Source organism: Lipophrys pholis, assembly GCF_963383615.2.
Source record: "Lipophrys pholis genome assembly, chromosome: 13".
In the NCBI taxonomy this organism is placed as follows: domain Eukaryota; kingdom Metazoa; phylum Chordata; class Actinopteri; order Blenniiformes; family Blenniidae; genus Lipophrys; species Lipophrys pholis.
This window is the reverse complement of record NC_137632.1, coordinates 28780428-28805830: the sequence shown is the minus strand read 5'-3', so window position 1 is coordinate 28805830 and position 25403 is coordinate 28780428. Positions and strand designations below refer to the sequence as shown.

The following is a 25403-nucleotide window of genomic DNA, read 5'->3' as shown; positions in this document are numbered from 1 at the left end:
AGTACCCACAATGCACCTGAACCGGAAGTGTTTCGTCTGTTTTGAAGCGGCTAGCTGCTACAGCAGAGCAGAGTTTAGTCGATGGATTAAAAGCTTCACGGGAGGGTTTTGTTTGGGTTTTGGTGTTTGGAATTCCGGTTATAGGTTAATTAGGAGCTTCCGGTTACAGTCCTGGGGTGGTTTAATCACCGGGGGAGACCATGGCCCTGGTCCCGAAGGAGCTGTGCAACCTGCTGAGCATCGTGTCGGAGGAGGCCTGCTCCAACACCTTCGAGAGCCTCTCCGCGCACTTCCACCACTTCTTCGGGAAGGCGGAGCACTTCCGGGTGGGTTCGGTCCTGGTGCTGCTCCTGCAGCAGCCCGACCTGCTGCCCAGCTCGTCGCAGCGGCTCGCCGCGCTCTACCTGCTGTGGGAGATGTACCGCACCGAGCCGCTGGCCGCCAACCCCTTCGCCGCCGTGTTCGCCCACCTGCTGAACCCCGCGCCGGCCGGAGAAGAGCCGGAGAAGGTCCTGTCCGGTGGGTCCGAGCCAGAGCCTCCTTGCAGCACCCATAATCCGGGATTAGTCTGGATTATAGAGCAGCTTCATCACAACATCCAGATTATAGAGCATCTTCCTCCGTTAACATCCAGATTATAGCGCATCTTCCTCCTTTAACATCCAGATTATAGAGCAGCTTCCTCATCTAACATCCAGATTATAGCGCATCTTCCTCTAACATCCAGATTATAGAGCATCTTCCTCCTCTAACATCTAGATTATAAAGCATCTTCCTCTAACATCTGGATTATAGCGCATCTTCCTCCTTTAACATCCAGATTATAGAGCATCTTCCTCCTCTAACATCCAGATTATAGAGCATCTTCCTACTTGTTGTTTCATAGTTTCTGGTCTCATGAGATTGTGTGTGTGTGTGTGTGTGTGTGTGTGTGTGTGTGTGTGTGTGTGTGTGTGTGTGTGTGTGTGTGTGTGTGTGTGTGTGTGTGTGTGTGTGTGTGTGTGTGTGTGTGTGTGTGTGTGTGTGTGTGTGTGTGTGTGTGTGTGTGTGTGTGTGTCCAGGCTTCCTGCCTCCCATCACTGACCCAGAGAAGTTCTTCCTGTCCCAGCTGATGCTGGCGCCGCCCAGAGATCTGTTCAAGAAGACGCCCCGGCAGGTTTCCTGTATGGACGTGGGCAACATGCCTCAGAGCATCGACATCAGCGGGCTGCAGCTCGCACTGGCAGGTCAGGAGCACGTAATCTGGAGACTGTCTGATATGGAGATTATCTGTCAATGTTTAACCTGAAGAGTGTGTCAGTGTGTGTAATCTGAGGTGTGTCAGTGTGTGTAATCTGAGGTGTATCAGTGTGTAATCTGAGGTGTGTGTCAGTGTGTAATCTGAGGTGTGTTGTTCCTGCAGAGCGTCAGTCGGAGTTGCCCACTCAGAGCAAGGCGAGCTTCCCAAGCATCCTGAGCGACCCCGACCCCGATTCGTCCAACTCGGGCTTCGACAGCTCAGTGGCCAATCAGATCACGGAGTCTCTGGTGACGGGGCCCCGCCCCCCTCTGGAGAGTAAGTCCTCCAGTTCTGGTGTTTCCTGGGTGAATAGGGCACGCCCCCTCTGACCTCTGACCTCTGGCCCGCAGGTCATTTCCGCCCGGAGTTCATCCGGCCGCCGCCGCCACTGCACGTGTGCGAGGACGAGCTGGTGTGGCTGAACCCGACGGAGCCGGACCACGGCGTGCAGTGGGACGCCTCAATGTGCGTGAAGAACAGCACTGGCGTGGAGGTCAAACGCATCATGTCCAAGGCCTTCAAGAGCCCGCTGTCGGCCCAGCAGCAGTCCCAGGTCAGTCCACTGGTGAGCGGGGCTTATTTTAACAGTGCAGCAGTTCCTCTTCAGTCCACCAGGGGGCAAGGCTTCTTTTAACACAGCAGCAGTTCTGCGTCGGTCCACCAGGGGGCGCAGCATCTTTTAACAAAGCAGCAGTTCTGCGTCGGTCCACCAGGGGGCAAGGATTCTTTTCACACAGCAGCAGTCCCACTATCAGGAGTTTGGAGACTGAAATGTTCTCATTTACATTTTTTCTTTAAAAAAAAAAAAAAAGTTCCATGTGTTTCTGAATGAAAAGATTGAACTGGTGTTCCTCATGATGTTCTTCATGATGTTCCTCAGTGTTCCTCGTGATGTTCCCAGTGTTCCTCATGATGTTCCTCAGTGTTCTTCATGATGTTCCTCAGTGTTCTTCATGATGTTCCTCAGTGTTCCTCATGATGTTCCTCATGATGTTCCTCAGTGTTCTTCATGATGTTCCTCAGTGTTCCTCATGATGTTCCTCATGATGTTCCTCAGTGTTCTTCATGATGTTCCTCAGTGTCCTTCATGATGTTCCTCAGTGTTCCTCATGATGTTCCTCATGATGTTCCTCAGTGTTCTTCATGATGTTCCTCAGTGTTCTTCATGATGTTCCTCAGTGTTCCTCATGATGTTCCTCAGTGTTCCTCATGATGTTCCTCATGATGTTCCTCAGTGTTCTTCATGATGTTCCTCAGTGTTCCTCATGATGTTCTTCATGATGTTCCTCAGTGTTCCTCAGTGTTCTTCATGATGTTCCTCAGTGTTCCTCATGATGTTCCCCAGTGTTCCTCACCTCTCCCCCTCTGTCCCTGCAGCTGCTGGCTGAGCTGGAGAAAGACCCGAAGCTGGTCTACCACATCGGCCTGACTCCGTCCAAACTGCCCGACCTGGTGGAGAACAACCCTCTAGTGGCCATCGAGATGCTGCTGAAGCTGATGCAGAGCAGCCAGATCACTGAGTATTTCTCTGTGCTGGTCAACATGGACATGTCTCTGCACTCCATGGAGGTCGTCAACAGGTGGGAGGCTTCTCTTCTGCTGGATTAATCCTCACTTCTCTTCTGCTGGATTAATCCTCACTTCTTCTTCTCTGCTGGATTAATCCTCACTTCTCTTTTGCTGGATTAATCCTCACTTCTCAGATCTAACTGTCCCCCTCCTCCTCCATCAGGTCTAACTGTTCCTCTCCTTCGTCAGGTTTAACTGTTCCTCTCCTCCTCCGTCAGATCTAACTGTTCCTGTCCTTCGTCAGGTTTAACTGTTCCTCTCCTCCTCCGTCAGGTTTAACTGTTCCTCTTCTCCTCCGTCAGGTCTAACTGTTCCTCTCCTCCGTCAGGTTTAACTGTTCCTCTCCTCCTCCGTCAGATCTAACTGTTCCTGTCCTCCGTCAGGTTTAACTGTCCCTCTCCTCCTCCGTCAGGTCTAACTGTTCCTCTCCTCCGTCAGGTTGACCACGGCAGTAGATCTTCCTCCAGAGTTCATCCACCTCTACATCTCCAACTGCATCTCCACCTGTGAGCAGATCAAGGACAAGTACATGCAGGTAACAAGCGGCTCAGCAGGAACAGGACTGGGAGGCTGTTCCTCACAGAGAGTAATGGGATTACTTTATGCCCCTCCCCCCTGTAGAACCGCCTGGTGCGGCTGGTCTGCGTCTTCCTGCAGTCACTGATCCGGAACAAGATCATCAACGTCCAGGACCTTTTCATCGAGGTCCAGGCCTTCTGCATCGAGTTCAGCCGGATCCGCGAGGCGGCCGGACTCTTCCGTCTGCTGAAGACCCTGGACACCGGGGAGAACCCCCCCGAGGCCAAGCCCACAAAGTAGCCCCCGCCCCCACCCCCGTGGCAAGACCCATAAAGTAGACCGAGTGGGAGGAGAACTGTTCTGACTGTATTTTAATCTGCAGTTCTGCAGGGTGGAAAGAAGAAGTTTAAAAAAGTAAGATGAATAAAACAATCTGCAGCCCCGCGGAGCCCCGACAGGACCGGGGCGTCCCCTGTTCCCCAGCTGGATTATTTGAGACTTTAAGGATTTCCCACGTTGTTCTGGAAACCGAAATATTTTTCTTGAATTAAACTCTTTCAGAGTCTTTCAAGTTTCTTTGTGATTTTTAGTGAAGAAACTGAATCAAATCTCAGGACACCTTTTTATTTCTCTCCCTCCGTTCACTGTGAGGAAGATGCTTTCAGAAGCCCTGTTTCCACTGCATGCCGGTTCGGTAGGGTATGGTTCGTTATGGTATGGTTCGGTATCGGTCGGTATGGTTCGGTACGGTGCTGTATGGTATGGTTCAGTACAGTTCGATATGGTTTGGTACGGTGCTGTTCGTTATGGTATGGTTCGGTATTGGTCGGTATGGTTCGGTACGGTTCGATATGGTTTCGTACGGTGCTGTTCGGTATGGTTTGGTTTGGTATGGTTCAGTATCGTTCGATATGGTTTCGTACGGTGCTGTATGGTATGGTTCGATGCTGTCCGTTATGGTTCAGTTCGGTATTGGTCAGTATGGTTCGGTACAGTTCGATATGGTTTGGTATGGTGCTGTTCGGTATGGTATGGTTCGGTATCGGTCGGTATGGTTCGATATGGTTTGGTACAGTGCTGTATGGTATGGTTCGGTACAGTTCGATGTGGTTTGGTACGGTGCTGTATGGTATGGTTCGGTACAGTTCGATGTGGTTTGGTACGGTGCTGTATGGTATGGTTCGGTACAGTTCGATGTGGTTTGGTACGGTGCTGTTCGGTTCGGTACGGTTCAGTATCGTTCGATATGGTTCTGTACGGTTCGATGTAGTTCGGTACGGTGCTGTTCGGTATGGTATGGTTCGGTTTAAGAACCGTACCAAAGGGTTACCATTTTTCGTCACCCTTCTGTCGGGGTACCCAGCACTAACAGAGCAGGTCCGATGGGGAGGAGCTACAATGCAGCCGCCTGCTGATTGGTCATTGATTTACATCACTCTGGACACGCCCACAATATATAAATGTCTCATCGTATGGATCCTCTGCTGGTTTCCACATCCAGAGAATACAGTGATGTGTCTGTGGAGAAGTGGGTCGCTCTGTCGCTGCTCGGTCGCAGGTCCAGCCAGAGTTTGAAAGAAGGAGGACAAAGTCTTGATAGAAACAGTTTTTATTCTGCGTTACAGATTAAGATGTGGAGCGATAGAGATTATTCCTGCAGCCTTCAATCCTCCAGGTGGTTCAATCAGACGGCAGAACAAATCATCTTAAAGCTTCTGATTATTGAAACGTGACAACGATGTGACTGACGGCTTCTCGTCCGGTCGCAGAGACTTCAGGCTGGAACAGACTTTAGGACGTCGTCCTCACACACACACACACACACACACACACACACACACTCACACCCGCAGGCCTCGCGCCATCAGGCAGGCGAACACCGTCATCACCATCTTGGGTTTGACCTCCACCAGGTCCTCGGGCAGCGCGTACACCCGGGCGCCGATCTTCCTCGCCATGGAGACGGCGTACCTGCGGAGGTCAGAGGTCAAACGTTAATGCTGAGCCCCGCCTGGTTGGCGGCGGCGGCGAGAGCGAGAGGCGTCGTGTTACTTTGCGTTCTGCAGCTTGTCCTCCTCCGTCGGCTCGTCCGTCTTCACCAGGTCGTACCTGATCGACCCGGGCTGGATCGTATCGATCAGGTCCAGGACCGGCATGCTGCTGCTAATCGACTTGTCCTACACACACACACACACACACACACACACACACACACACACACACACACACACACACAGGTTGTTTTCACCACTTGACAATAACAAAAAATTATTTCAGAGTCGAATAATCGTGAAAAATCTTTAGTGTGTGTGTGTGTGTGTGTGTGTGTGTGTGTGAGACCTTGAAGCTGGAGATGGTTGGTTTCCCTGCCTTGCTCAGCGTCTCGTTAACCCAGGAGACGATGGTATCGTCGTTCACCTTCTGTCCGTCTCCCAGCTCCTCCAGGATGTTCAGTGTGTACCTGTGTGGAACATGAAGACCACCTGGTGAAGATACCTGCTGGGGGGGGGGCGGGGCTCCAGCAGGGCGGGGGGCTCTTACCTCCTCATAAGCTGCCAAAGCAGGGCCAGGGTGAGGGTTCGATTCCCCGCGTTCAGGTCCTGCCCCGCGATGCCCACCAGGGAGAACTTGGCCTCCTTCTTCCCCAACTCCACCGCATAGTTACAGTTCTCTAGCTGGACGTCACAGAACACCAGAGAACATCAGAACACCAGAGAACAACAGCAGAGAACATCAGAACACCAGAGAACAGAACATCTGAGAACATCAGAACACCAGAGTGAAGACGAACAGAACCTTCTTCATGTTGCAGCCCAGCTTGGGGTACGGCGGCTTGTTGACTCGGTCCCAGTCCACCGGGACTTTGATCTTCTCGTACAGCTGGAAGATCACCAGGGCGTCATCGATGTCCCTGGAGACACACAGAGCAGCGTCACACACACACACACACACACACACACAGAGGGCGAACAAGAGCGCCACACACACACACACTTACATGTAGAGGTGGTTGACTCGAGGATTCACTCCCAGAGAGTTCATCCAGTTCCTGAAGGTCCGCTCCTCTCTGGTCTCACCTGCAGCAAACGACACAACATTCATTTATTCACCAGTGTGTGTGTGTGTGTGTGTGTGTGTGTGTGTGTGTGTGTGTGTGTGTGTGTGTGTGTGTGTGTGTGTGTGTGTGTGTGTGTGTGTGTGTGTGTGTGTGTGTGTGTGTCTCCAAAGTTTTATGACTCCCAGTCAATATTCTGCTGGACTTGGTACTTTTATTTTGACAGTCACCATAATATCAATCCAAGCTGGTGGTCTGTCCATTAGAATGTTCTCCCAGTGTTATTGTTTAGAGCTCCTTGTTCTGTGTGTGTGTGTGGTTTCGTTATAAAAACAAACAGCAGCACCAACTAGTAGATCAACGTGAAAACTACATCGGTTTCAGTGTTTCTGCCGTGGAAACGGACATCGTTTTGAAAACGTTGAAAACCAAGACACACTGGCCAGACCTTCGATGGCGCTCAGGTCCAGGTCCTGGTTCTCGGGTTTCTTCAGAGCCGGGTACTTGTTGAACAGGTTCGCCACGAAGGCCAGGTTGAGCTTCGGGTTTCCACGGACGACGTCGGTAGCGGTGACGAACTGCCTGCAGCCCAGACGGTCGGCCTGCTCCAGCATGCACTCCGCCCGCTTCACGTCCTCTTTCTCCTGGGGGGAGATGGCAGGGGGTCAGGGGGGTGTGTGTGTGTGTGTGTGTGTGTGTGTGTGTGTGTGTGTGTGTGTGTGTGTGTGTGTGTGTGTGTGTGTGTGTGTGTGTGTGTGTGTGTGTGTGTGTGTGTGTGTGTGTGTGTGTGTGTGTGTGTGTGTCTCGGGTCCCGTCCACACAAGCCAAAACGATCTTTTTTCTCCCCGGCGTCCTTAAAACCATTTCGTCCACACGTCACTATGAACACGGCTCAAAACGATGTGGTACATCTGCCAGGCCTATAGGGGGCGCTGTGACACTGCCACAGAAATACACCGGAAACCATGTGTCCTCCTGCAGCTCCACCTGGAGCAGGTAGTCCACCATGTTGGTGTTGTTAATGATGTCATAGAGAGGGAAGGGTCATAGGTCAGGAGGCGGGGCTATGACATCATTGTTTTCCACTAATGAGCGTCTTGTCCGTCCACAACTCAAAGCCGAGGCGGAGTTTTCTAATTCCTCCCCTCTGGAACCCTTTTTTTTTTTTTAAAAACAAACATTTCCAGGCTCCTAAAACGTTGCGTGGATGATCGGACGGAAACCATGGTGACATGAAGCGGCGTTGCTGTGTGGGCGGGGCCTCAGTGTGTGTCAGTGTGTGTCCTCTGACCCGGAGTCCCGTCAGGTCCAGGGGGATCGGGGGGATTCCCTCCTCGTCTCCTTTGGGAGCGATCTGCTCCAGCAGGTTGTAGTACGCCTTGGAGTCCTGGAACACAGAGGGGGTTGATTCTTGGATTCTTCAGTCTGATCTGAATGTGGAGGTGAGCTTGTTTCGCTCACCTTGATGTCCGAGCTGAAGTTGTTGATCTTCTTGCAGCCGGACGCCTCCAGGTGGTAGTTGACCCAACGCAGCAGCAGCTCCTCCGGGGAGAGCTTCATGAGGTCCTCCAGACTCTCCCCGTCACGCAGCAGAGCCACCAGAGCTACACACACACACACACACACATCTTTAAAGCTGGAGTTCCACAGGGTTCCGTCTCAGGGCCTCTGCTCTTCACATCATATTTGCTTCCTGTAGAGATTTCACCAGGAGAACCTCCACCGTGCAGAACCAGGGCTGGAGGAACCGAGGTGTGTGAGTCTCACCGTCGTTCCTGCTGAGCTCGATGTCGGCGAACAGTCCGATCTTGATGACCTGCCACAGCAGACCCAGGACCAGGTGCTGCCTGCCCTCCTTCAGGTCCTCAGCCCCGATGTTCACCACGTGGCAGCCGATGGCCGACGCAGAGTTCAGGGCCAGGTTGAGGTTCTCCTGTTGGACGGAGAGACGGCGGGTTAGTCGGCGGGACGTCCACAGAGGGGACGGGGATGGGCGGGACTTCCTGTCTCACCTGGATGGTGAAGGGCGTGAGCTTCTTCTTGTTGATGGTCCTCTCGTCGATGGTGTCCGGCACCGACAGGTTGATCATCTTACTGCAGCGGAACAGAGCAGTGGGGTTAGCGCACCATGCTAACAAGATGCTAACAAGGCTAACCATGCTACTAACAACCAATAATAGTATTAATGATAAAGAATAGTAATGATAATAATAATGATCAAAAATAATAATGCTAAAAAATAATAATGATAATAGTAATAATGATTAAAAAAATAATAATGATAAAAAATAGTAATGATAATAATAATAATGATAAAAAAAATAATAATAATGAAATTCTTGTTGGAATGAAAATAAAATTTTAAACAGTCATGAAAAATGCTCATGAACTTAATTAAAATGAGTTCAAACCAAAAACAGAAGAAAAATTGGAAAAACATGAGTTAGAATAAATATAGAACATGAATTAAAATAAAATAAATAGAATTACATAAACAGAGACATCATGAAAGAGATTGGGCCAATAAAAGTGTGTGAGGTGTGTGTGAGGTGTGTGTGTGTTTAAGGTGTGTGTGAGGTGTGTGTGTTTAAGGTGTGTGTGTGGTATGTGTGAGGTGTGTGTGAGGTGTGTGTGAGGTGTGTGTGTTTAAGGTGTGTGTGAGGTGTGTGTGAGGTGTGTGTGTCAGTACCACAGAACGATTCCGTCTCCCATGGCGGTGAAAAGGTCGTTAGTTCCAGGATCCATTGGCAGAACGTGTTTACAGTCCAGATCGTTCTCCAGAGATTTATTGATCCAGTTGACAAAGGCCACCTTCTCCTCCTCTGCACACACGTCACAGATTATTTTATTGATTAGACGGATTAGTCTGAATTATGGCAGTAAAATTGTTACATTAATGGATTTAAACTATTAAAATGATTCAAAATGTTATTCTGATTCTAATTAATGATGTTATTGGTTTTATGTGAATAAATACACATACAAAGTACCTGATACGTAGTATAGAGTAGAGTAGTACTGTACCAGAGTAGGAGTGCTGCGTGCCGGACTGCTCCGAGGTTCCCGCCACGCTGCACAGCCCCTCCTTCTTGTTGATGGCCTTCCGGAAGGTTTTGGCCACGTCGGAGCTCTTGAGGCTGTGAACCACCTGGAGGAGGACAAACGGTATTATCTGTCACTTCCCTGTGCAGGACGGAGGACAGGGGACACGAGGACAGGGGGACATGAGGACAGGGGGAAATGAGGACAGGGGGACGGGATGACAGGGGGACAGGGCAGGTCTGGACAGACGGATCTGGAACCAACGTGAAGACGAGCAAATTATTCAGATTAAAAGGAATGAAGATGGAGGCAGGATACAGGTGGAGGAAGGATACGGATGGAGGAAGGATACGGGTGGAGGAAGGATACGGGTGGAGGAAGGATACGGATGGAGGAAGGATACGGGTGGAGGAAGGATACGGGTGGAGGAAGGATACAGATGGAGGAAGGATACGGATGGAGAAAGGATACAGGTGGAGGAAGGGTATGGATGGAGGAAGGATACAGGTGGAGGAAGGATACAGATGGATGAAGGGTACAGATGGAGGAAGGATACAGGTGGAGGAAGGGTACAGATGGAGGAAGGATACAGATGGAGGAAGGATACGGGTGGAGGAAGGATACAGATGGAGGAAGGATACGGGTGGAGGAAGGATACAGATGGAGGAAGGATACGGGTGGAGGAAGGATACGGGTGGAGGAAGGATACGGGTGGAGGAAGGATACAGGTGGAGGAAGGATACAGGTGGAGGAAGGATACAGATGGAGGAAGGATACGGGTGGAGGAAGGATACAGGTGGAGGAAGGATACGGGTGGAGGAAGGATACAGGTGGAGGAAGGATACGGGTGGAGGAAGGATACAGGTGACTAACAAGCTCTTGAAAACACGCTATTTAGTTTTTTGATGTGAAATCCAACACATCTAAGAAAAGTATTTATAAATAATTTTTAAGTTAAAAAAATGAAGTGAAAGCATAAAATAAAAAAATATAAAACATGAAAACAATATGAATTTTATTTAAAAAAAAATGAAATTAGGAGATGAAATACTTAATCTAAAACTGAAAGAAATGAAGAAATAAGAAATCTCTGGCATATTATTATTATTATTATTATTATTATTATTATTATTATTATTATTATTATTATTATATTATTATCATTATTATTATTATTATCATTATCATTATTATTATTTATTATTATTATCATTATTATTATTATTTATTATTATTATTATTATTATCATTATTATTATTATTATTATTATTATTATTATTATTATTATTATTATTATTATTTTCTATGTGTTTATATTGTTGTTTGTTTAAATGATATTCAGCGTTATAATAATATAATAGCTCACACTGAGAAAGTTCTGATGTACATTGATATCAATGCAGTTTTTAAGACTCAAGGATTTAAATCAAAGTATTGTTGAAACGAAGTGGAACCTGCTGTAGGAACATCAGAACATCAGAACTGTAGTAATGAGCTTGTTTCTCTGGTCAGTAAAGTTTTGATCTGGACCCAGTCGGACCTCAGTGAACTGCTCGAAGCTGAGCTGTTGGCTGGTCCTGGTCAGCTCCTGGACCAGCTCTCTGACCCGGTAGCCGGGCAGCGCCAGGTTGGAGGCCCTGAAGAGCTCCGTCAGCTCGTCCTTGCAGATGAATCCGTTCCCGTTCACGTCTGGAGAGACGACAGACGACAGACGACAGGACCGTGAGAGGAGGAATCACCGAGAACAGGAAGGAGGAGAACAACTGGGGTTATATAGTCTCCCCCTCTGAGTCTGGTTCTGATGGTTTCTGGTTCTGATGGTTTCTGGTTCTGATGGTTTCTCCTCCTGGAACCCAGCTCTAGACTAAACCTGATGTGTCCAGATGTAAACAGGATTCTGATCCTTCAATCTTTCTCTACATTCCACACAATCAAAGTGGTGAAAACAAGCCCCGCCCATTAGAACTACACAGTGGTTAAAAACAAGCCCCGCCCATTAGAACTACACAGTGGTTAAAAACAAGCCCCGCCCATTAGTACTACACAATGGTTAAAAACAAGCCCCGCCCATTAGAACTACACAGTAGTTAAAAACAAGCCCCGCCCATTAGAACTACACAGTGGTTAAAAACAAGCCCCGCCCATTAGAACTACGCAATGGTTAAAAACAAGCCCCGCCCATTAGAACTACGCAATGGTTAAAAACAAGCCCCGCCCATTAGTACTACACAATGGTTAAAAACAAGCCCCGCCCATTAGAACTACGCAATGGTTAAAAACAAGCCCCGCCCATTAGTACTACACAGTGGTTAAAAACAAGCCCCGCCCATTAGAACTACGCAATGGTTAAAAACAAGCCCCGCCCATTAGAACTACACAGTGGTTAAAAACAAGCCCCGCCCATTAGAACTACACAGTGGTTAAAAACAAGCCCCGCCCATTAGAACTACGCAATGGTTAAAAACAAGCCCCGCCCATTAGAACTACACAATGGTTAAAAACAAGCCCCGCCCATTAGAACTACACAGTGGTTAAAAACAAGCCCCGCCCATTAGAACTACGCAATGGTTAAAAACAAGCCCCGCCCATTAGAACTACACAAGTCAAACCCAGGGGATTAAAAAGAGGACAGACGTTATTTAAGGACATTTCTGAAACGCAGGAGGACTTGATTCTTCTGCTCACCGATCTTGTTGAAAGCCTCTCGGAGTTCCTCCAGCTCCTCTGGACTGACGGGTGTGGTGGCGGCCATGTTGGACTGAGCAGTGGAACCTGACAGACAACAAACAATATTAAAGTTCCTCCAGCAGAACAAACTTTGTTCCTCCATAAAGGAGAGGTTCTGTCCAGAGAACCAACCAAACCAGAACCTCTGGTTCCAACCTGCAGGTTCCTCAATCCTTCACAATAAAGTCCAGAAGTTTCCAGACAAACCTTCAAACTGTTGATGGTTCCTGACTGACGCCATCTTGGGAAACCTGCCCCAAGGGATTGTGGGATATCCAAGATGGCGGCAGCTCCAGCCAGAACATCAACATTTGAAAAAGCTCCAGACTTTGTCAAGGAAAGAGCCTTGAATCCTGGAGAAAGTCTGGATGGAGTGAAACTGAAGCTTTTTCCTCAGAGAATCCAGATGTGCAGAGATCCAGAGGACAAACGGGATCTTGTGACACGAAGCCTCGGGAACCTTCAGGAGGTTCTGGGACGCTGAGACGTCAACAAACCGGGGATGTCCCGCCAAAATAAAATGCTGGAAATACCAGTTAGTCTGAGTGTGACGAGGAACTTCCTTCAGGAAGTTTTTATTAGAGACGAACGTCGACAACTAGAACTGGATCCTAGTTTCATTTGGATTCTGGATGTTAGAGGAGGAAGATGCTCTATAATCTGGATGTTAGAGGGGGAAGGTGCTCTATAATCTGGATGTTAGAGGGGAAAGTGCTCTATAATCTGGATGTTAGAGGAGGAAGGTGCTCTATAATCTGGATGTTAGGGGGGAGATGCTCTATAATCTGGATGTTAGAGGAGGAAGGTGCTCTATAATCTGGATGTTAGGGGGGAGATGCTCTATAATCTGGATGTTAGCGAGGGAAGGTGAATGTGATGGATGATGTAGAGCTTTGGGAGCTGCTCTCTGTACAAGTCAGTTGATTTACCATAACAAAGCTGAACTTCCCATAAAAAAAGGGAACAAAATCTGGTTTGTTAACAGAGAGACAGTAACCATATCTGCAAACAGTACTCAGTATTTAGTACTTTCAGTATTTGTAGTAGTAAGCTTTTCCTCCCATCTGTTAACAAGTAAATAAAAATGAAACGATGAGATGGATATTTGTCTTTCAAGCGAGTTTTCTATGTTAAATAAAGCAACATATTGTTGATAAATATTCACATTTAAAGGTTTGAACATTTATTCCCAGTAGTTATTTAAAGTTATAAAAGTAGATTATATGATTGAAATAGTTCTTAAGTGTGAAAAGTGTCAAATGATGGTGATCATAGCAGTGAGGTCATCACAATAGTTACTTCACTGCTTCAGAAGGAGCTCACGGATCACATGTCATGATTCACTCTGAGGCACTTCAACATTCATACAGAGTGGAGGAGGAAGATGCTCTATAATCTGGATGTTAAAGGAGGAAGATGCTCTGTAATCTGGATGTTAAAGGAGGAAGATGCTCTATAATCTGGATATTCTCGGAGGAAGGTGCTCTATAATCTGGATGTCCTCAGAGGAAGATGCTCTGTAATCTGATGTTAAAGGAGGACAATGCTCTGTAATCTGGATGTTAGAAGAGGAAGATGCTCTATAATCTGGATGTTAGAGGGGAAGATGCTCTGTAATCTGGGTCTCCTCAGAGGAAGATGCTCTGTAATCTGGATGTTAGAGGGGGAAGATGCTCTGTAATCTGGAGGTCCTCAGAGGAAGATGCTCTGTAATCTGGATGTTAGAGGGGGAAGATGCTCTGTAATCTGGAGGTCCTCAGAGGAAGATGCTCTATAATCTGGAGGTCCTCAGAGGAAGAAGACAGAAGTGGAGCTTCAGCAGGACGAGAAGTGAAACTCTGGATGTTTCAAAGCTTCACATCGTTTCTGAAATAAAACCTCCGACTGAGTCTGAAGAGGAACAGAAGTTCTTCATCATATCGGAGGAAACAGACATCTCACTTCTCCTCAGTACAAATACTGTAGTCAGTAACTAAAGCTCAGAGTAACTTTTTATTCTTTATATTTTAACTTCTAATTCAGTTTTAGGTCCTGAGAGATTTTTCTTAAACATCAATTCATTTTATCTTTCTGGTTTTTATGTTTAGCAATAAATCAGTTCTTTAGATTGATTGATTGATGGATTGATTGATTGATTGATTGATTGATTGATTGATTGATTGATTGATTGAGCACAAAATGATAATGTTTAGTTCTTATTTTCATAAAAAGAAAAATAAACTACTACTAATAATAATTGTGTTTGTTGAAAAGTGTTTCGATACATTTTTAAATAAGAACAATCAGAATATTAAGAGAATAAAAATTCCAACGTGTTCGTGGAAAAGCTATATTTTAATATTTGATTTTATTTATACATTTTTTAATCCCCAGAGTGTGGGGGGGGGGGGCGGGGGGGGGGGGGGTTGAAAAGAAAAACGATAATAATTTTGCATGTTAGATTTAGATAAACCCCTAAATAATAATAATAATTATCCTAATTTATCAAAATCATTATAAATTCATTCATTTTTAAAAAGTCGCTCTGAGTCTCTGCAGCTCTGAGAGAGGAAACGATGTGGAGCGGCCAGCTTCCTCCTGGCTGCTCCAGCCTCACGTCATGTGACTTCATCTGGACTTTATCTACAAATCAACCTGAACATCATCACATTATCACATCATCAGATTAGCAGATTAGCAGATTAGCAGATTACACCACATGAGCAGATTGTAAGAAAATGCAGTAAAATGTGAGTATTGTGAATAAAGGGGCAGTAAAATGGAGCTGAGCTACTTCCTTGTGTGAAGTGTAATATTAGGATGTGACACTTGAATAACATTAATCTCTGGACGGCTCAGATTACCATCAAAAGTGAGTCGTCTTCCTCCTGACTGTGTCCTCCAATCAGCCATAACATTAAGACCACTGGAGGTGAGCTGCTCTGTGTTTTCTGTTCACCGCTTCTCCTTCACCACTTCAGAGACTCAGACATCAGTTTGTCAAACAATTTCAACATTTGTCTCTTTTCCTGTTTTTGACATGAACTTCCAGGAGCAGCCAGATTAACCCTCGACGCGTCACAGAGAGACAGAAGAAAGTCTGAGTCACTCACTTGGTCCTAATGTTCTGGCTGATGGCCAGAACTTCTAGTGTCTGTCCCCCAGTAACGTTTCATGAACATTCATGCACCCGTTTGTAAAATGATTGTTATTAAAGGCTTTTTTAGGATTATATTCAATCTGGGCTGTTAAGCTGCAGCAGCAGTGGAAAGTCAGAAAAGTTTTTTTTTCTGCAGTTAAACTGAAGAAAACCTCAAACTTCCTGTTGAGCTGCAGGTTTGACTTCTGCTTCCTGCGCGGGCCGACTGCAGGCCTCGCTCTGCTGCTGCTCTGCTGCTGCTCTGCTGCTGCACGCTGCTCGCTCTGCTGCTGCTCTGCTGCTGCTCTGCTGCTGCTGAGTCCATCTGTCCACGTCCTACACGTCTCAGGCTACACGTCCTCCTTCATCCCATTTCAACCACCAACAAGAGAAGGAGCGCCGTCCTGCGAGGCGCCGGCCCCCCGCGGTGCCGGCCCCCCGCGGTGCATTCAGGTGAACCTCCATGCAGACGAGCCTGTGGTTTACCTGAGCGGAGCGGAGCGGCGCTGGCGTCGGGGCGTGGAGGGTCCGTACGTCTGTACGTCTGGCGGCGAACTGACAGCGAGGCGATGAGGCGTCTATTCAAATCTGAGAGGAGGGAAGTGACACAGCAGATGTCAGAGCAGGATTGAGAGGCGGTTTTGTCTTTATATGGTAATGTGCTGTGGCCCAACGGCGAGGTGAACCCCGCGGTGCAGCGGCGCCGGCCGACGACAAACAACTGATTTCAAACAACACTTACAGAAATACACAAATTACTGCTGGAATTTAATCCCAGTCTGGATTAGAGTTTGGAGCTCCTGAGGAGAAACAGATTTTATATTCAGAAGGTTGAAGGTTCAAATAGAGACGAAGTGTCCAGCAACAAAATAAAAGATTCAAATTTGAAATCTTTTTATAATATTTTAATCTCAGTATATTGAAAACTATCTATCTATCTATCCATCTATCCATCTATCCATCTATCCATCTATCTATCTATCTATCTATCTATCCATCTATCCATCTATCCATCTATCCATCTATCCATCTATCTATCTATCTATCTATCTATCTATCTATCTATCTATCTATCTATCTATCCATCTATCCATCTATCCATCTATCCATCTATCTATCTATCTATCCATCTATCCATCTATCCATCTATCCATCTATCCATCTATCTATCTATCTATCTATCCATCTATCCATCTATCTATCTATCTATCTATCTATCTATCTATCTATCTATCTATCTATCTATCTATCCATCTATCCATCTATCTATCTATCTATCTATCTATCTATCTATCTATCTATCTATCTATCTATCTATCCATCTATCCATCTATCCATCTATCCATCTATCTATCTATCTATCCATCTATCCATCTATCCATCTATCCATCCATCTATCCATCTATCCATCTATCCATCTATCCATCTATCCATCTATCTATCTATCTATCTATCTATCTATCTATCTATCTATCTGTCTATCTGTCTTATTTGACTTATTTCATTTTGTGTCGCCAAAAAGCAAAATGACAAAGTAAAGCCGATCTGTTTTTAATGTCATTAAGATAAGTGAAATGATAAGTGACTTTATTAATCCCTCATGGGGGAAATTCAACTTCAGCTGTAAAACATGTTTAAGCTTTAAAATGAGGCCAACACACGTTCTAAAGTTTTGATATCCAAACTTAAACTATCTTAAGTTGCATTTAAAACTGAGGACCGTAAACATTTCACTACTTTTCTTAATGTTTCTGGACCTGATTCTAGTTTTCAACCTTCTCTTTCAGTGATTTCTTTTGTTGTTGATCATTTTGACATTTAAGCTCTTTTAACCCATTTTGGCTTTTTTGTTTTAATGAATTCTGTGTTTTTTCTCCCACTTTTAAGCTTTTTCTGTTCAAACTCCAGGTTATTTGACTTCTTTTACAGCAGTCTTATAAGCTTCCCCCCTCATCTCTTGTGGTTGTAGCTATCAAGCTATTTACCCCCACTTTACAGTAGCCGTGCCTTTTTTTTAAACTCATTTTTAAAATGAATTTAATTACGTGTATTTAATTGTAATTTCGCAGTATAATTTTTCAGAATGGCCTGTGTCAGCAGTTTGGAACCTCTGTGCTACTTTTTGTAACCTTCAATGTCTCCAGTGCAGGAAGCAGGAGGACCGCTCTCTAAACAGTTCAGCCTTTAGGGGGCGCTGTGATCCATCCAGCGCTCATGTCGTGAAAGCACCACGGGACACACACACACACACACACTCACACTCACACACACACACACACACACAGAGGGCGAACAAGAGCGCCACCCCCTACACACCACTTCCTCTTTCTGCCTCCAGGTTCGATAAACACAGTCACTAATAGATCTGTGAATAAAGAACAAACTCATGCTCACAAGTAGCGCTCAGACAGGAATCCAGACACACTGCACGGCGTCACACACTGATGTCAAAGATTTAATCACATTGTGACGTTGACAGATGAGGAAGGCTGATGAGGAACTGCAGCACCACACCAACAGATGGTTGGTTGAATAGTGAATAATGGTTATATCTGCTTTTTACATGGCGTGAACTGGCCTTTTAATACACTGAAGACTCATTTTGGTGGTATTTTGGTGTATGTTGTAATTTGGGTTTTCGTCCTGTACGTTCCAGGTCATTTCTCAACCATTTAACTACTTTGATTCTCGACTGTTTGAGTTCCACTTTTTGACATTTTCGACATTCTGACTCTTTTGACCTTAGAAATATTGTTGGTCCTGTTGAGACATTTCAAACACTTTCGGACATTTCTTTGACATTTACTGAGGTATTTGTTGTTGACACTGAGGGGGTAAAAATTAAAGGGGTAAAAAAATAGATGGGTAAAAATGAAAAGTGCCGGCAGCACTGGTGCATACTGGCACACTTAAAACACATGACGGTGACCGTCAAAATAAAAGTACCATGTCCCAGGAGAATATGAACTGTGAGTCATGACACCACGGAGGAAGCTGTTCTGATTGGCTCTACTGAGCATGCGCAGAACTACTAATCACTGCGGCCTTGCAGAAGCAGCATTTTCAAAAAAAGTTGATGACCCAGAGCTCAGTTGTCATGGAAACGAACCGCAAAATACTACAAAAGTAATCCTTTTTTTTTTTTCTGTCTTTCGGTCTCTGTCTTCACAACAATAAAGGATTTATTGCATCCATGTCAACCTTTTAGTTCTTGGTGTCACTCAGATTACTTCTGAACACCAAAACATGAGTGGAATAAAACACAGTCGCACCAACACACTAAAGTTGATGCCAGAAATGAAGAACTCAGCAGTTTCTCAGGTCTGCTCTGGAGTCGAGAAAGTCAAGTCAAGTCAGCTTTATTTTTAAAACACTTTAAAACAGCTGCGACTGAAGCCAAAGTGCTTCACATGATAAACTAGTAAGATATAAGATAAGATATAAGAGATCCTTTATTTATCTCACATGTGGAGAAATGAGCAGTGGTACAACAGGATAGTAAAGAGAAAGAAGCACACATAGCAGGAACTAAAAAAAAGTTGATAAAAATACAATATAATAGAAAAATATGCACACGGTGCCTATAAGTGTAGACATGTACAGAATATGGGGGTGGATGTATTTTACATAGTAAATATGTTCTTATAGATTATTATAGTTATAGCACCACTTATTGCACAGTTGGAGTGGAGTGATAATGTCCGGTTGTAGTGTGTCTGTGGTCTAGTGGGAGCAGGGAACTGGGAGCAGGGAACTGGGAGCAGGGAACTGGGAGCAGGGAACTGGGAGCAGGGAACTGGGAGTAGGGAACTGGGAGCAGGGAACTGGGAGCAGGGAACTGGGAGTAGGGAACTGGGAGCAGGGAACTGGGAGTAGGCTTGGTTGAAGAGTCTGACTGTAATAATGACAAGATAAGAGGAACCAATAAATCAATAAAATGTAGTAAAACAAACAATAACATTGGTAACAATAAAAGCATAGTCTTAAGCATGGTTAAAAGCCAGGGAACATTTGAAAGAAATTGGGGATCATAAACCAGTAGAGACGCCCTGTAGCGTGCCAAGTATTAAAAACACAAGGCAAAGTGAGAGCAGCAGACGGTGAGACACAAACACTGGCGACATCTTGCTGAATCACTTTCAACACGTAGGATTTGTTCATGTGAAGTCGCCGTGACAACGTCAAGTGTTTGTCGGATTAAGAAGATCTCTTGGATTGGATTGTTTGATGAAGTTGTCTGCCAAAGCAGCTATTCAAACTTTGAGTCTAACATTTATTCTTGTGCCTGTCTCTTTAAGAGGCGAGGCCCAAAGATTACTATTCTAGGTGGCCATATAATGTCACTATTATTATTATTATTATTATTATTATTATTATTATTATTATTATTATTATAATTATTATTATTATTACTACTGCTATTATTGTGAATGCCCGAGTGGCAAGGTGCAAAGATTACTATCCGAGGTGGCCGTTAAATTTTAGTCTTATTCTATTTTTTGTCGTTTTTATCCGAGTCACTAATCCCGCAGCCACAGAAAAGGAACTTTCCGGAATAAGTGGCTCCGACTTACTCCCGACATATTTGTTAATGATTGAGTACTTTTCAAATAAATCTCAAAAAACTGTGAAAGAATGTCCCATAGAAAGCGGAAGGGAGAAGCAGCTCTGTTGCCATGGAGACGCAGGGGCGCGAGGAAAGCACACAAAATTCCCTCTTGAATTTTCTTGTTGTTGTTTTTTGTTTTTTTTAAACAATTAGAAATGATAGATCTATGATTCCTGTTTCTATTCCAACTAAACAAGTCACGTGTGGATGACATAAAGGTAAACAACCCCTCAACCAATCACAGAGCAGCGTGTGGTCAGCTGACTGGTGCTTCAGCCAATCACAGAGCAGCATGTTGTCACCTGACTAGTGCTTCAGCTGTGTTGTGAAAATGGCGATCCACGACCACCACCACTTCTCCCTGTGCTTCTGCGACCTGATGAGGTAACCGTCACCCCGCTACACCTCTCTCCTGACAGGGGGGCGATGGAGTCGTGTAGCAGCAGAGGTTCAACCTCTCGTCCGCGGAGTTTGTAGTGTTAGCACAGAGCTAACTGTAGCTCCGACCAGCGGGAGCTTCCGGGTCATGTGTCCGCCTGCCTGCGCCCTCAGCCCGGCACTCAGCCGCTGTGTGTCCCCCTCTCTCCCCAGGCTGCTGTGGTCCCTGGTGGTGCCCTGCGTCTACCTCAGCCTGCTGCTGACCCTGGTCCTGCTGCTGCTCCTGCTGGGGCTCCGGCTGTGGCTGCAGGGCCGCAGGAAGGCCCGCCGGGCCCGGGACGGAGGCCCGGCCGTCGCCTTCTTTCACCCGTACTGTAACGCGGGCGGCGGCGGGGAGCGGGTCCTGTGGTGCTCCCTGCGGGCTCTCATGCACCGGTAAGATTAGCCCCGCACATGTCGAATGAGAGGAAGAACTCAAACCAAACAGAATCACCACAGAGGAAACATTCCCAGGTGTACTATAACATGTACTGGAGCTGAAACTGTAAATCTGTTCCACACTTCCAGGTCCTGGAGTTTCCAGGAAAACAGTTGAGAGTTTCTCTGTTAGGTTCAGTGATTCCCTTCTTCATGTCACCAAGAAGCTAAATCTTATTAAAACTAGTCTGGAGAAGAAGCAGGCTGCTCCACCTCCACCCCACTTCCTGTAAACATTTAAAATACTTTACTTGAATTCAACCTGAGGACCTGGCATGTAAACAGACCCCCCCCCCCCCCCCCCCCCCCCCCTCTGCGTGTCAGATACCCCGGCGTCTCCTTTGTGGTGTACACGGGTGACCAGGGCGTGACCGGAGAGCAGATCCTGGATGGCGCCCGGCAGCGCTTCAACATCACGCTGCCCGGACGGGTCAGCTTCGTCTTCCTGCGCCGCCGCGTGCTGGTGGAGGCCTCCTCCTACCCCCACTTCACCCTGCTGGGCCAGAGCGCCGGCTCCATGTTCCTCGGTAAGGACGCGGCGCCGAGATCACGTCGCCTCTCAGAGGGACCCCATACCTCACAGGGACCCCATACCTCACAGGGACCCCATACCTCACAGGGACTCCATACCTCACAGGGACTCCATACCTCACAGGGACCCCATACCTCACAGGGACCCCATACCTCACAGGGACTCCATACCTCACAGGGACCCCATACCTCACAGGGACCCCATACCTCACAGGGACCCCATACCTCAGAGGGACTCCATACCTCACAGGGACGCCGTGGACACACCCACTCTCACCAACAGACTGTCTCGCTTTGGGTCGCATGCTCTCATCAAAAATGTGTTTCCATTGATGCTGTTGATACTTGTTTTTGTTAATTAAGGTGTGTGTGTGTGTGTGTGTGTGTGTGTGTGTGTGTGTGTGTGTGTGTGTGTGTGTGTCAGGGTGGGAGGCGTTGGCGGCCTTCGTTCCCGACCTGTACGTAGACTCGATGGGTTACGCCTTCACTCTGCCCATCTTCCGCTACCTGGGAGGCTGTAAGGTGGCGAGCTACGTTCACTATCCCACCGTCAGTACTGACATGCTGTCTGTGGTCCGAGAGAGGAACCCCAGGTCTCACACACACACACACACACACACACACACACACACACACACACACACACACACACACACACACACACACACACACACACACACACACACACACACACACACACACACACACACACACACACACACACACACACCACTTCCATCTCCAGATTATAGAGCACCTTCCTCCACTAACATCCAGATTATAGAGCATCTTCCTTCGCTAACGTCCAGATTATAGAGCACCTTCCTCCACTAACATCCAGATTATAGAGCATCTTCCTTCGCCAACGTCCAGATTATAGAGCATCTTCCTCCACTAACATCCAGATTATAGAGCACATTCCTCCACTAACATCCAGATTATAGAGCATCTTCCTTCGCCAACGTCCAGATTATAGAGCATCTTCCTCCACTAACATCCAGATTATAGAGCATCTTCCTCCTAACATTCAGATTATAAAGCATCTTCCTCAAATAACATCCAGATTATAGAGCATCTTCCTCCACTAACATTCAGATTATAGAGCATCGTCATCCTAACATTCAGATTATAAAGAATCTTCCTCAAATAACATCCAGATTATAGAGCATCTTCCTTCGCTAACGTCCAGATTATAGAGCATCTCTCCCTAACAGCCAGATTATAGAGCATCACCCTCCGCTAACATCAGATTATAGAGCATCGTCCTTCGCTAACGTCCAGATTATAGAGCATCTTCCTCCACTAACATCCAGATTATAGAGCATCTTCCTCCTAACATTCAGATTATAAAGCATCTTCCTTAAATAACATCCAGATTATAGAGCATCGCCCTCCTCTAACATCAGATTATAGAGCATCGTCCTTCGCTAACGTCCAGATTATAGAGCTTCTTCCTTCTCTAACATCCAGATTATAGAGCATCTCCCTCCTCTAACATCAGATTATAGAGCATCTTCCTCCTAACATTCAGATTAGAGAGCGTCTGACGAGTCAGTCATTAATCTGACTCACACGGTGCTAACAGCTAATGCTATCAGTAGAATAATCCAGCTCTGAGCTTCATACTCATAGAGTCTCTGTGTTAAATCTTCCTCACCGTGATCCTCCTCCTCCTCCTCCTCCTCCAGGTTTAACCACGCAGACTTCATCTCCAGGAACCCCCTGCTGAGCGCCATCAAGGTGTTGTACTACTGCTGCTTCGCGCTGCTCTACGGCCTCGCCGGCTCCTGCAGCGACGTCATCATGGTCAACTCCACCTGGACGCTAGGACACATCCTGGCTCTGTGGCGCTCGCCGGGCCGCACCAGCGTGGTGTACCCACCCTGCGACGTCAGCGCCTTCCTGGACGTCCCGCTGCAGGAGGAGGAAGAGGAAGAGGAGGAGGAAGGCTGGGAGGAGCTTGGGCGGGAGGAGGAGGAGGAGGAGGAGGAGAAGAAGAAGAAGGAGGAGGACAGGAAGTGCCCCTCCATCGTGTCGGTGGGACAGTTCAGGCCGGAGAAGGACCACCAGCTGCAGATCCGAGCCTTCCGGAAGCTTCTGGACAGGAAGGGGGCGGGGCCGGCGCCGCGCCTGGTGCTGGTGGGCGGCTGCAGGAACCAGGAGGACGAGGAGCGCCTCCTGCTGCTCAGGGGACTCTGCCAGGAGCTGCAGGTCGTCCAGAGCGTCCACTTCAAGGTCAACGCCACCTTCAGGGAGCTGAAGGCCGAGCTGCAGGGCGCCGCCATCGGCCTGCACACCATGTGGAACGAACACTTCGGCATCGGTACACACACACACACACACACACACACACACACACACACACACACACACACACACACACACACACACAACGTATATATTAAACACTCACATTGACACAGAATGTAATCTGAACTGTTGTACTTCTGTAGTGTAAGTACTTGCTTTATTGTGAGTAGGTCTTTAAGTTTGAGTACTTTGTGTAGTGAGTACTCCAGTGAGCAGTACTGAGTTCTGTGTGTAGTGAGTACCTCCAGTGAGCAGTAGTGAGTACTTTGTGTAGTGAGTACCTCCAGTGAGCAGTACTTTGTGTCGTGAGTACCTCCAGTGAGCAGTAGTGAGTACTTTGTGTAGTGAGTACCTCCAGTGAGCAGTACTTTGTGTAGTGAGTACCTCCAGTGAGCAGTAGTGAGTACTTTGTGTAGTGAGTACCTCCAGTGAGCAGTACTTTGTGTAGTGAGTACCTCCAGTGAGCAGTACTGAGTACTTTGTGTAGTGAGTACCTCCAGTGAGCAGTAGTGAGTACTTTGTGTAGTGAGTACCTCCAGTGAGCAGTACTGAGTACTTTGTGTAGTGAGTACCTCCAGTGAGCAGTACTGTGTGTAGTGAGTACCTCCAGTGAGCAGTACTGAGTACTTTGTGTAGTGAGTACCTCCAGTGAGCAGTACTGAGTACTTTGTGTAGTGAGTACCTCCAGTGAGCAGTACTGTGTGTAGTGAGTACCTCCAGTGAGCAGTACTGAGTACTTTGTGTAGTGAGTACCTCCAGTGAGCAGTACTGAGTACTTTGTGTAGTGAGTACCTCCAGTGAGCAGTACTGTGTGTAGTGAGTACCTCCAGTGAGCAGTACTGAGTACTTTGTGTAGTGAGTACCTCCAGTGAGCAGTACTGAGTACTGTGTGTAGTGAGTACCTCCAGTGAGCAGTACTGTGTGTAGTGAGTACCTCCAGTGAGCAGTACTGAGTACTTTGTGTAGTGAGTACCTCCAGTGAGCAGTACTGAGTACTGTGTGTAGTGAGTACCTCCAGTGAGCAGTACTGTGTGTAGTGAGTACCTCCAGTGAGCAGTACTGAGTACTGTGTGTAGTGAGTACCTCCAGTGAGCAGTACTGAGTACTGTGTGGCGTCTGGCTGCAGGAGTGGTGGAGTGTATGGCTGCAGGCGCCGTGGTTCTGGCTCACAAGTCCGGCGGTCCCAGGATGGACATCGTGGTTCCGTTCGAGGGCCGGCAGACGGGCTTCCTGGCCGACAGCGAGGACGGCTACGTCGTCGCCATGGAGACCATCCTGTCCCTTCCCCCGGCCGCCCGGCTGGAGATCCGGCGCGCCGCCCGGGACTCGGTGCGGCGCTTCTCCGACCAGGAGTTCCAGGCGTGTTTCCTGGCAGCGATGGAGGCGGTGATGAGGAAGCTGGAGCGATGAGGAGCGGTGGGCGGAGCCAAACACTCATTTAAAACAAGTCTCAGAGAGTGGTCCGGTCCGGTCCGGTCCGGTCCGGTCCGGCTCCAGGACCTCCGGAGGCGCACCACAACAATCAGAACACAAAGAAACTGTTGATTTCACACTTGATTCTGCAAACGTGTTTGAGACTAAACATTGTCAGTTTAAGCCTTCAGCCTCAGATTATCCACGGCTCTGGTTGGCACACAGCCAGAAACCTCATTTCCTCCAAGTCAAGAACTAAACTTTAACAAACTTTAACAAACTGGAGAAAATCTGTGATGAAAGAATTTTTATTTAATCTGAGAGGCTGAAGGTGAAGAAACTTCCTTTCAAGTAAAGTACAAAGAAAACACATTT

The 25403-nt window shown here is 47.0% G+C and overlaps 4 protein-coding genes across 5 annotated transcripts in view; 2 read left to right on the top strand and 2 right to left on the bottom strand.

Annotated features, from left to right (window-relative positions):
* Positions 1 to 3: 3 nt before the first annotated feature.
* Positions 4 to 3932, top strand: cnot11 (CCR4-NOT transcription complex, subunit 11). Of its 2 annotated transcripts, none has more exons than XM_080478577.1 (7): positions 4 to 519; positions 1062 to 1226; positions 1403 to 1555; positions 1630 to 1832; positions 2657 to 2859; positions 3287 to 3383; positions 3470 to 3932. In XM_080478577.1, exons 1-7 carry the CDS (start codon positions 201 to 203, stop codon positions 3665 to 3667), a joined length of 1338 nt encoding a protein of 445 aa, XP_080334703.1. In that variant the 5' UTR covers positions 4 to 200; the 3' UTR covers positions 3668 to 3932. The 2 variants fall into 2 exon arrangements, with proteins under 2 accessions (XP_080334703.1, XP_080334702.1); XM_080478576.1 differs by having other exon boundaries at positions 30 to 519; positions 1630 to 1844.
* Positions 3933 to 4960: 1028 nt separating this feature from the next.
* On the bottom strand, positions 4961 to 15970 carry lcp1 (lymphocyte cytosolic protein 1 (L-plastin)). Its single transcript, XM_080478450.1, has 16 exons — positions 15797 to 15970; positions 12151 to 12237; positions 11006 to 11154; positions 9447 to 9570; positions 9112 to 9244; positions 8435 to 8516; positions 8190 to 8355; positions 7884 to 8026; positions 7714 to 7809; positions 6871 to 7066; positions 6366 to 6444; positions 6164 to 6278; positions 5909 to 6042; positions 5708 to 5828; positions 5420 to 5544; positions 4961 to 5338 (listed from the first exon to the last, which is right to left on the bottom strand). Exons 2-16 carry the CDS (start codon positions 12215 to 12217, stop codon positions 5209 to 5211), a joined length of 1860 nt encoding a protein of 619 aa, XP_080334576.1. The 5' UTR covers positions 12218 to 12237; positions 15797 to 15970; the 3' UTR covers positions 4961 to 5208.
* A 4236-nt stretch (positions 15971 to 20206) lies between these two features.
* The window catches only part of LOC308119070 (GDP-Man:Man(3)GlcNAc(2)-PP-Dol alpha-1,2-mannosyltransferase-like), a 5226-nt gene continuing 29 nt past the window's right edge, over positions 20207 to 25403 (top strand). The window contains exons 1-6 of the mRNA XM_080478901.1: positions 20207 to 20303; positions 20511 to 20732; positions 21099 to 21301; positions 21730 to 21898; positions 22994 to 23628; positions 24742 to 25403. The exon at positions 24742 to 25403 is cut by the window's right edge and continues 29 nt beyond it. Coding sequence (XP_080335027.1) covers positions 20251 to 20303; positions 20511 to 20732; positions 21099 to 21301; positions 21730 to 21898; positions 22994 to 23628; positions 24742 to 25025 — 1566 coding nt within the window. The 5' untranslated portion in view covers positions 20207 to 20250 and the 3' untranslated portion in view covers positions 25026 to 25403. The remainder of the gene's footprint in view (positions 20304 to 20510; positions 20733 to 21098; positions 21302 to 21729; positions 21899 to 22993; positions 23629 to 24741) is intronic.
* Positions 25066 to 25403, bottom strand: part of LOC308119087 (serine/threonine-protein kinase Nek5) — a gene marked incomplete at both ends in the record, with an annotated part of 15764 nt that continues 15426 nt past the window's right edge. Inside the window, one exon of the mRNA XM_080478918.1 lies at positions 25066 to 25115. Within this exon, the coding sequence (XP_080335044.1) occupies positions 25066 to 25115 (50 nt within the window). The remainder of the gene's footprint in view (positions 25116 to 25403) is intronic.

Coding starts and splice junctions, on each gene's coding strand:
- cnot11 (XM_080478576.1), top strand. CDS start 201: ATGGCCCTGGTCCCGAAGGAGCTGTGCAACCTGCTGAGCATCGTGTCG. Junction 1,556..1,629: donor GCCCCGCCCCCCTCTGGAGA/GTAAGTCCTCCA, acceptor TCTGGCCCGCAG/GTCATTTCCGCCCGGAGTTC. Junction 2,860..3,286: donor TCCATGGAGGTCGTCAACAG/GTGGGAGGCTTC, acceptor CTCCTCCGTCAG/GTTGACCACGGCAGTAGATC.
- lcp1 (XM_080478450.1), bottom strand. CDS start 12,217: ATGGCCGCCACCACACCCGTCAGTCCAGAGGAGCTGGAGGAACTCCGA. Junction 8,027..8,189: donor CGAGCTCAGCAGGAACGACG/GTGAGACTCACA, acceptor GTGTGTGTGTAG/CTCTGGTGGCTCTGCTGCGT. Junction 7,810..7,883: donor ACTTCAGCTCGGACATCAAG/GTGAGCGAAACA, acceptor TCTGTGTTCCAG/GACTCCAAGGCGTACTACAA.